This window comes from Neodiprion virginianus, chromosome 5 (genome assembly GCF_021901495.1).
Source record: "Neodiprion virginianus isolate iyNeoVirg1 chromosome 5, iyNeoVirg1.1, whole genome shotgun sequence".
NCBI classification, from domain to species: domain Eukaryota; kingdom Metazoa; phylum Arthropoda; class Insecta; order Hymenoptera; family Diprionidae; genus Neodiprion; species Neodiprion virginianus.
Genome location: NC_060881.1, coordinates 20,991,070 through 21,002,276, shown reverse-complemented (window position 1 = coordinate 21,002,276; position 11,207 = coordinate 20,991,070). Strand labels below are relative to the sequence as shown.

Sequence of the window (11,207 nt, the reverse complement as noted above, 5' to 3'; positions counted from 1 at the left end):
TTCTAAAGATTCAGTTGAATCAACTGAACAATTAATAGCTTGTTGTAAACAAGAAGCAGAAAAAATTCGTTATCAGTTTCATAAAATCACTGCGAAAATTGAGAAAAGCTCGAGTTCAAGAGTTGGAAAATTTTCAAAATATACCGATCGTATAATTGTCCTGCAGGATGAAGCGTTGATTTTTCGCCCCGGGTCCAACGAATTCTCCGATCTTAATCGCAGTTATTGAAATTTCGACTTCAGCTACAGTCTACGTAAAAACTTGCCTTTGAACTTTGGCATTGGCTCCCAACAAACATGTCTAAGTTCCTGTATAATTTTGTTGTGCGCGCATCGAATCCGAAAGAGACAAAAGCCATGCTGCGAATACCTACTCATAATTTTTTTTCCCGACGATTACGACTGGCGTTTGAATGCGAAGAATGTGCGCGTCCGGCGTCCATTTCGGTTGTCGTCGTCACGCCCGTTCGTTCTGCCTCGACGAAGGATCAGCCGAGCGTCGCAGCCAGCATTGGCAGTTAGTTCTCTTGGCAACCTCGACGAGAGCAGCAACTCCGAGCAATATTTCTGCCGTGATTGAATATCGTACGGTCAGAGTAGACGAATTCATTGATGAAATAGTGGTTTTAAACACAAGTGTGCAGTGAACAAAGAGAGGAGATATTCGTTGTTAATCTACACATATGTAGAAAACAAATTGAAAACAAAAAGTAAATAATTAATATCGGACAGTAATTTATAAATATAAAATTTGTCAGCCGTGCGGAATATTCTTCAAATCGGTAAGTGCAATCAATCGATGTATAAGAATATAAATAACATAATAATTGTAATGATTCAAAGTCACACTATATTTGTCCATTTTCATTTCATGTACTCGATTTTTTTATTTTCTTTCACTTTAACATTCAATTAGTAAATTAATTTTCGCGTTTAGCAATAATATTCCCGGTGTCGCTTATCCGTTAGCAAAATAAAAACATGGCAAACTGGATGTAAGATAAAGAAAAATTGATTTAAAATAATTACGTGGAATTGTACTTTTCATACAATCTACAACTAATATTAATTTTCTAATTTTTTTTTCTACTTTGTTCTTTATTCTTGAAGCAGACGATTAAAACTGTTGCGAGTTCGTCACCCATATCTCACTCAAATGCCTGATGGAATAATTAGCTGTCGTACTTCCTAGAATCGTCAGTATGAGTATTCGTACTTGCGCATATTCAGCAATTAAGGAGGTTAAGGTTAAATCTGTGCGGGCAGTTGTTATACCAATACGTATTTACCCTCCAGTCGTGCTTGTATATACTCTGAATGGTAGAAAGCAAGAGTATTACAGGAGACCAAAATACATCGAAGGGAACCCGTGAAAGTCGCCTTGGAATTTTCGAAACTACTACACCGAATATTTTTCAATCAAGACTTCCTTACTTGGTTTTGTTATAAATGAGTTTTGATACTCGAAGTTAATTCAGTTACATACTCATACCAACACACAAAATAACACCAGAAACACATTGTCTGAAAATTGTACAAAGCTTACAAGTCGAGGTACCGTCATAAAATATTTTCAAGGATATCTGCACGGGTAGAATTGAAAATATTTTTCGTACAAATGAACAGCTTTAGACAACTTGAGCAATAAATATATCGGGATTTCCAAAAGTCGTCCTCATTGTAATTCCGCGTACAACAATTTTGTCCCGTGTTGAAATAACGGTCAACTTCAGTAATCGTTATTATACGTAACGTATCGCGGTTTCACGCTCTAGCATATCTTCCGAGTGTGCAGAAGTGATTTGCAATTGAGTTGATTCCCGCGTCGTTTCTTTGCACAAAACTAATAAATATGCGTGGCTGCCCGCGCGATTTACGCGATTGTGACTCGAGTCTGTTATGTTAGGTTAGGTTTGGCTAATTTAATGCAGGAAAGTTCGGTAGTTTCTGGGTAGTCGCGTCACGACGACGTCTCCTCCTACCGCCGCACTTTCACTTCTCTATGTACATAGGTAATATTACACATTGATGTATGCGTTGTATTATACGAATATGCCAACAGCTCGTCGTCGCATCGTCTGCTACGTTCGCGGAATGAAATGAATGCAGTCTTAAATTAAAATTCCGATTTTTGCTTTTATTCTGCCTAGCTGCCATTTTTCACTTTCTTTTTCTCCCGCACGATCTTCATGTTGTAAACCAAGTGCCAAGTAGGAGAATATTTTTTTCCTGCAAATTCTTGATTTATGCAAATTCCTTGTATTAAAATAAATTTATGTATTATATTTAGCTACGACTGTAGTACAAGTTACATTTATTTTGAAAATATCAATTTGTATTTAGGGTATTTTCAGTGAACAGCGCTATTTGAATTTTGACGGTCAAGCAACGAAGTTCATACGTTTTGTTTTTTTAACCTAAACATATTTATATTCACTTTCTTCAAATTATTTATTTATTAGATGCAAATATAATCGTTATAATTTATTCAGTTCGACCTTTGTGCCTGCTAAACTTCTTCGCACAGACTGATTATTTATATATTAAATACATGAATAAATATCTTTTTACTAACTAAAAACGGTAAATAACTTGGAGTGTTTAATACGCTGATCATCGATTGAAACTTATACTTTAGCGGTTATATTATTTAGTGATTAGCTACCCGTACGTTACTAATTAGTCAATTAGATAATTTGTTCACCATTTAACAACGTGTAAAAAAAGAAAACCTTGTCAGCTTTAAATAGCCCAGTTTAGTATATGTATAAAAGCCAGGAATGGACACAAAATAAGTATTGTACACAATACTATCGTTTTACCACATTTACTATAATATGATAAGCCTGCGCCGGACGCTCATAAAAGCATCACGTCGTAACGAATATCTATTCAACAAAACCGCAAACCATCTCGTCCACTTTTACAAAACATTCGAAAACATTCGGAGATCCGTGAGATTAAGTCCGACGATAAAAGCAAGAAAAAAATATTACGGAAGTTCAGCACTGCGGTGTTACGCCAAATGAATTCAAACGCAAAAGAAAAACCTGGAGCTAATTATTCACAAGTACCTACACCAGGGGTATTCCATGATGGTGAAATATGGGAACGACGTTTCGCTAGCAGATAGGCAACTGGTCTTACATGTGATACACTATGGGTACCTCAGACGTAACTTTGGTTGCCTATTTGCCGGCGAATCATCGTTCGCGTCGTTGCCTTTCACGGAATCCTCCAGGTATGATATAGGTCTAATATAAATGAGATAAAAATACTTACCTCAAAAGTTTATTGTGGCTGTACCATATTTATGCTTTTCTTCTTCTTCGTCTTTCAGAAGATGTATAACATCGCATTTCTGTGCCTTGCGTTGTGCGCAGCGTTTTTGGGCATGACTTCTGCCCAGTGTCTGACCGGAAATGATAACCCGACGATGATAGAGCGGGATTTCAACCAGAAGCTGTCTCAGGCGCGTCTCGACTTCGCCCTCGATACGTTGAGGAAAACGTCGGAGTTCGAGGGGGTCGACAATATATTTTACAGCCCGCACAGCCTGCACGAGGCACTGACGCTGGCTTACTTCAGCGCTCGAGGAACAACGGAAGCCGCACTAGGACGGGCGCTTCACATCCCGGAAATATACTCGAAGACTCATGTCCAGCGATTCTACGTACTTGAAAATGCCTTGAGGAGGTTCATGACCGAGCAGGGAAATGTGAGCACGAACTACGAGTTCAGGACCGCAAATAAACTCTGGGTTACCAAGGAGAGACGTATCAGAGAGTGCATGCTCGACCTTTTCAATTCTGAACTCGAGCACGTCGACTTCAGGTCAAACCCGGAAGCCATTCGACAGAGGGTTAACCAATGGGCGAGCAATGAGACAAAAGGTCATATCCAGAACCTCATTCCTGACGGCGGTATCACCGAGGACTCCGACCTCGTTTTGGCTAATGCGGTCTACTTCAAGGGACTTTGGAAGAGCAAGTTTGACGCCGCAAACTCGAAGAAGGACAACTTCTACTCGAACGGATCTCGCACCCACCTTGTAACGTTTATGAAGCAGAAGGGAACGTTCAGTCATGGTAAGAAATTGGTTTCATTTATACAAGGTAACCGAGGACTATCATCTTATAGGCAATCAATGCAGTCCTTGTGAAAATCTGCGACCAATTTTCCGTTAGAGAATCACAGTCCTTTGAAATTGGCCAATCTAATAGCATCTCGGGGCTCAGAATAGAATGAGAACAGGGCTAGTGAATCGTCATCTAAAAGTAAAATATGTTTTAGTCGCAGAATTTTACATATTGGTAGCTTATGGGGCGATAGTCTTGGGTCACCTCGTGTATTGACGTAGGATGTAGATGGGAGACCGGTGGTTCATTGTAGGGTAGAAGTACCGGTTTTAATCATCTTATTACCAGTGTTCGCCACCGGTGAATCGAATGAAGAAAGACAGAATTTTATTGAAGTGGACATAATCAGTGGTACACTGCCCGCAAGCAATGATACATCTATCTTAGTTAATCGCGTAACGGTCCTGTGCTCTGATAATGCAGTGTAAAGTAAACTGACAAATGCAACTCTTTACCGAGTTTGTGAATTATTCAATTGGATAATGAAGAACCGAAATTAGTGTACTATTGAATTAACCATTCGAATCAATGTATAAAATAATATTCTATAGTGAAGTATGTTCCTTCAAAGAGGAATCGTCCGAATGTACTCGAGAGTTATTCAACGACAGAAGTAATGAACAAATGAATCCTTTTTTGAAATTGGGAAAGTCCCAAGTGACCATTACACCGAATGGTTAGAGCCCTGTAAAGCATATTTACTGCCTTACCTTGTAACGAAAGGTCAGTACCATTTGGAACGTTGACAATTCGGTGTTTTAACTGTTTAGTGGAATTGTCTGTCCAAATGTTGACGGTTTAAAACCTTGACCCGCAGCCTGCAATTCGAAATTGAAACGCTCATTAAAAGCCGTTTAAATTTCCAGTCGTTTCGGAGGAGATCGGGGCGCACATTCTCCAGCTTCCGTACAAGGGTGACGACGTCTCGATGTACATCCTACTGCCGCCATTCGCGGGAGCGCGAATCGTCGAGGGCAACGACACTCGTGACGCAGTGCAACAGCTGATAGAGCGTATTACCGGAACTGAGCGAGCCGGCGCCGAGCTCCGTGACATTCTGGAGGAAGGCATGGCGCCCAGGGAGGTTGAGATATTCATGCCAAGGTTCAGTTTCGACAAAGAGCTGGCAGTCAACCAACTCTTAAACGCGATAGGCGCCGGCGAAGTTTTGACCCCGGCTGCCGACTTCACCGGACTTCTCGCAGACGGCGAGCCCGGCCTTCACCTCGGGGACGCCGTGCATCGTGCCGTTATCGAAGTCACGGAGGAGGGTACCAAGGCCACCGCCGCTACCGCCATCTTCAGCTTCCGCTCGAGCCGACCAGCCGAGCCTGCGGTTTTCAATGCCAACCACCCCTTCCTCTACTTCATCTACGACAGGCTTAGCCGCTCGATCCTCTTTGCCGGCGTCTATCGCACACCACCGTTGACCACGTCTGCTTCTTACGTTTAGAATCTAGAATAGTTTCCGTAACGTCAGGGGACGCAGCACGCCCATGTTTTCCAAGAACTGTGGTCTACGATTTTTCGGAGTAATGAATTCGCCGGGGACGTATTTGGAGAGATCGAGTTGTGTAGCGTTGTGTAAACGTGGCGTATGCGTACCGAGAGGACACGGTGAAAGTTAGCACGCTGAGTGATCGACTGCGCATGCGCAAGATGATTGGACCTTATTGGTTAGCTATAACATACCGTGCCAAAATTTCTATCTCGAAGGCAGGGAAGCCAACTTTATGCTCTCAACGAGACACGGGCTGTCAAACTCTTCAACGTTAAGTGGCGAATTGAGGTTATGTTACCACGATGACTAGTAAAAGTTGTCAGTCATCGGTCAGGTAGCAATAAACGTTCGTCAAATTTCCTACAAGCCATGAATTAGTTATTAGAAAGTTGCTTAGCCTGAAAAAATTCGCAGCGTATATCTAACCTCCATAAGTCGCGTTTAACGGCTGGTGCTTGGAGTGGCCAGCCTGCATTAGAAGACGACGAAACTAGCGCAGTCACTCAGCATGCTATCTCCCACCATTTATTATCGGTATAAGGCGTATTTTTATTTTCTAACGATTTCCCGGTTTATCAAACGAAGTATTTATTATACAAGGTTCATTCGTTTTTGACAAATTTATTTGTGATCGATGTTTCGTAGGGCAAAGAGTTTCAACATTCCCAAAGCAGGGATCAGATCATACAGTTGTCGATTTTACTGCATATTTTTAGAAAATAAAATATGTGGTTACTAGAAAAAAAGATACCAATGATGTTATGCCGTAAAGTTCCCTTCTCTGAATCTTGGAACAACTGCCAAATTATAATAGTTTTTTAAAAATTATAACTTTGGGTGTTATTTACACTTCCCGAAATATTCGTCAAACGCAACTTACCGAAAATCGGAAAAATGAAACCGCTTATCAATATTATCATAATATTCATTCGAGCGTCGTGAACTCAATTATTATATGTGTATCATCCGATGCGCACGACTTTGATTTTCTAGAGATACCTTGTTACACCTGCTCATACAACTTTGAATGGTTGTATTTTGTTTTTATATTTTGTTTGTTGCGGTTTATATACTACGGCATGCTTGTGTAGTAATTTATTTTTTCCAGAATAGTTTCTACATGTCTTTTGTCATTCTTTATATTTACGTTTACTTAATTTTTTTCTCATACTTAACGACTTGTTAGAACTATGATTCTGTTGGCCTTTGAATTTAGTCTATAATTATTTTATATTTGGTTTTAGAATTACTAATTAGTAATATTTTATACTTGGCACCAATAATTAGAATGATTTCATTAGGCTTATGAAGGCTACGTTACATATTATTATGGATTATTTATATATACCGCTATTTGTAATATATTGTCTGTTGAATTGATTGCCCAATAGATTCAAATCTTGTATGCTTTTAAATAATATGAATTCATATGAAACTCGTGTGTTAGGTATACATACTATTTGTAGTGTATATTATATTGATGTATGTCCTGTAATGATGACTGTAATACCACGATGTCAACAACGGAAAGGAAGGACTACAGCGTAATTTTGGAAATAAAATCGGTATTATTTGTTGACGTCGATTAGATTACTATTATCCCTCTAATATTGACAGTCTACATCAATAAGATGTGAAATTGTCTGTGATTATTCCTATCATGATGAAAATTCTGCAGAATCGGGTTGAAGCACTGCACTTCAAGAAATTGATTTGCAGAGCCATAAAACTGATTGCATCTAACGTGACTGAGTTTTAGACGCCGCAAGATTGAGCTGACGAATAAATACATTGTTCTAGCCTGAGTCTAATGAGGTGAATTTTGACGAGCCTCAGATTTCCGCTTGCGCATTGCTGTTATGCGATCATCACAACTTCGGTCAATTCCACTCGAAATTGCTAGAAAGTCATTACAGGACCGTGAGTAATAGGTATTTTTCTTTTGATTAGAAATAGAACTGCTGTGGAACGAACAATTTTGTGATATTTTTTACGCATTGAGTCCTTTGTAACTTGCATCGTAATTTTTCTGCTGTTAATCCTACGCTGTTTTCGCTGCGATTTCTAAGTTCCTGGGAGTCTAATTAGTGAAGAAAAAGTCATGCAAATCGAATCTGAGACCGAAAATTTTCGCGATTTTGAAAAGTGCTGGAATAAATTCTTTCTGGCACTATTCCGACGTAATTTTGCGGGAGGAATCGATTGGGCGCAGTTCCAATAGGCTGCGATCAACAGATCAAAAGTTACAGCCAAAAAACGAGAACCTGCGTTTTCGCCATTTTTCAGCAGCTGCTTTTCACTTCGTAATTACTTTCCTGTTGGTCCCACGCTCTCTTCGCTGCGTTTTCCGAGTTCCTAGGGGTCCAATTAGTCGGGAAAGGGTCATACAAATCAATTCCAAGACAAAAATTTTTCCGCCAAAAAAAAAGGAAGGTTAACCCCTTTGTATTTTTGGCGAAAATTTTCGCGGGTTTGAAAAGTGCTGGAATAAATTCTTTCTAGCACTATTCCGACGTAATTTTGCGTGAGAAATCGATTGGGCGCAGTTTCAACAGGCTGCGATCAACAGATCAAAAGTTACAGCCACAAAACGAGAACCTGCGTTTTCGCCATTTTTCAGCAGCTGCTTTTTACTTCGTAATTACTTCCCTGTTGGTCCCACGCTCTTTTCGCTACGTTTTCTGAGTTCCTAGAGGTCCAATTGGTCGGGAAAAGGTCATACAAATCAATTCCAAGACAAAAAATATTTCCGCCAAAAAAAAAGGAAGGTTAACCCCTTTGTATTTTTAGCGAAAATTTTTGAGATTTTCAAAAGTGCTGAAATAAATTCTTTCTGGCACTATTCCGACGTAATTTTGCGAGAGGAATCGATTGGGCGCAGTTCCAATAGGCTGCGATCAACAGATCAAAGGTTACAGCCAAAAAACGAGAACCTGCGTTTTCGTCATTTTTCAGCGGATGCTTTTTACTTCGTAATTACTTTCCTGTTGGTCCCACGCTCTTTTTGCTGCGTTTTCTGAGTTCCTGGGGGTCCATTTGGTCGGGAAAGGGTCATACAAATCAATTCCAAGACAAAAAATTTTTCCGCCAAAAAAAAAGGAAGGTTAACCCCTTTGTATTTTTGACGAAAATTTTCGAGATTTTCAAAAGTGCTGGAATAAATTCTTTCTGGCACTATTCCGACGTAATTTTGCGAGAGGAATCGATTTGGCGCAGTTCCAATAGGCTGCGATCAACAGATCAAAAGTTACAGCCAAAAAACAAGAACCTGCGTTTTCGCCATTTTTCAGCAGCTGCTTTTTACTTCGTAATTACTTCCCTGTTGGTCCCACGCTCTTTTCGCTACGTTTTCTGAGTTCCTGGAGGTCCAATTGGTCGGGAAAGGGTCATACAAATCAATTCCAAGACAAAAACTTCTTCCGCCAAAAAAAAAGAAAGGTTAACCCCTTTGTATTTTTGGCGAAAATTTTTGAGATTTTCAAAAGTGCTGGAATAAATTCTTTCTGGCACTATTCCGACGTAATTTTGCGAGAGGAATCGATTGGGCGCAGTTCCAATGGGCTGCGATCAACAGATCAAAAGTTACAGCCAAAAAACAAGAACCTGCGTTTTCGCCATTTTTCAGCAGCTGCTTTTTACTTCGTAATTACTTCCATGTTGGTCCCACGCTCTTTTCGCTACGTTTTCTGAGTTCCTGGAGGTCCGATTGGTCGGGAAAGGGTCATACAAATCAATTCCAAGACAAAAACTTGTTCCGCCAAAAAAAAAGGAAGGTTAACCCCTTTGTATTTTTGGCGAAAATTTTTGAGATTTTCAAAAGTGCTGGAATAAATTCTTTCTGGCACTATTCCGACGTAATTTTGCGAGAGGAATCGATTGGGCGCAGTTCCAATAGGCTGCGATCAACAGATCAAAAGTTACAGCCAAAAAACGAGAACCTGCGTTTTCGCCATTTTTCAGCAGCTGCTTTTCACTTCGTAATTACTTTCCTGTTGGTCCCACGCTCTCTTCGCTGCGTTTTCCGAGTTCCTAGGGGTCCAATTGGTCGGGAAAAGGTCATACAAATCAATTCCAAGACAAAAAATATTTCCGCCAAAAAAAAAGGAAGGTTAACCCCTTTGTATTTTTAGCGAAAATTTTTGAGATTTTCAAAAGTGCTGAAATAAATTCTTTCTGGCACTATTCCGACGTAATTTTGCGAGAGGAATCGATTGGGCGCAGTTCCAATAGGCTGCGATCAACAGATCAAAGGTTACAGCCAAAAAACGAGAACCTGCGTTTTCGTCATTTTTCAGCGGATGCTTTTTACTTCGTAATTACTTTCCTGTTGGTCCCACGCTCTTTTTGCTGCGTTTTCTGAGTTCCTGGGGGTCCATTTGGTCGGGAAAGGGTCATACAAATCAATTCCAAGACAAAAAATTTTTCCGCCAAAAAAAAAGGAAGGTTAACCCCTTTGTATTTTTGACGAAAATTTTCGAGATTTTCAAAAGTGCTGGAATAAATTCTTTCTGGCACTATTCCGACGTAATTTTGCGAGAGGAATCGATTTGGCGCAGTTCCAATAGGCTGCGATCAACAGATCAAAAGTTACAGCCAAAAAACAAGAACCTGCGTTTTCGCCATTTTTCAGCAGCTGCTTTTTACTTCGTAATTACTTCCCTGTTGGTCCCACGCTCTTTTCGCTACGTTTTCTGAGTTCCTGGAGGTCCAATTGGTCGGGAAAGGGTCATACAAATCAATTCCAAGACAAAAACTTCTTCCGCCAAAAAAAAAGAAAGGTTAACCCCTTTGTATTTTTGGCGAAAATTTTTGAGATTTTCAAAAGTGCTGGAATAAATTCTTTCTGGCACTATTCCGACGTAATTTTGCGAGAGGAATCGATTGGGCGCAGTTCCAATGGGCTGCGATCAACAGATCAAAAGTTACAGCCAAAAAACAAGAACCTGCGTTTTCGCCATTTTTCAGCAGCTGCTTTTTACTTCGTAATTACTTCCATGTTGGTCCCACGCTCTTTTCGCTACGTTTTCTGAGTTCCTGGAGGTCCGATTGGTCGGGAAAGGGTCATACAAATCAATTCCAAGACAAAAACTTGTTCCGCCAAAAAAAAAGGAAGGTTAACCCCTTTGTATTTTTGGCGAAAATTTTTGAGATTTTCAAAAGTGCTGGAATAAATTCTTTCTGGCACTATTCCGACGTAATTTTGCGAGAGGAATCGATTGGGCGCAGTTCCAATAGGCTGCGATCAACACATCAAAAGTTACAGCCAAAAAACGAGAACCTGCGTTTTCGCCATTTTTCAGCAGCTGCTTTTTACTTCGTAATTACTTCCCTGTTGGTCCCGCGCTCTTTTCGCTACGTTTTCTGAGTTCCTAGAGGTCCCATTGGTCGGGAAAGGGTCATACAAATCAATTCCAAGACAAAAAATTTTTCCGCCAAAAAAAAAGGAAGGTTAACCCCTTTGTATTTTTGGCGAAGATTTTCGCGGGTTTGAAAAGTGCTGGAATAAATTCTTTCTAGCACTATTCCGACGTAATTTTGCGTGAGAAATCGATTGGGCGCAGTTTCAA

General features: G+C 40.1%; 1 protein-coding gene across 1 annotated transcript; it reads left to right on the top strand.

Moving 5' to 3' along the window:
- Positions 1-457: 457 nt before the first annotated feature.
- On the top strand, positions 458-7,219 carry LOC124304449 (serine protease inhibitor 88Ea-like). The gene is made up of 3 exons (XM_046762703.1): positions 458-782; positions 3,341-4,088; positions 5,006-7,219. Exons 2-3 carry the CDS (start codon positions 3,344-3,346, stop codon positions 5,590-5,592), a joined length of 1,332 nt encoding a protein of 443 aa, XP_046618659.1. The 5' UTR covers positions 458-782; positions 3,341-3,343; the 3' UTR covers positions 5,593-7,219.
- Positions 7,220-11,207: the final 3,988 nt, after the last annotated feature.

Bases quoted from the DNA above. Each gene is read 5' to 3' on its own strand.
- LOC124304449 (XM_046762703.1), top strand. From the start codon at position 3,344: ATGTATAACATCGCATTTCTGTGCCTTGCGTTGTGCGCAGCGTTTTTG. The intron at 4,089-5,005 runs GTAAGAAATTGG...TTAAATTTCCAG, and splicing joins GAAGGGAACGTTCAGTCATG to TCGTTTCGGAGGAGATCGGG.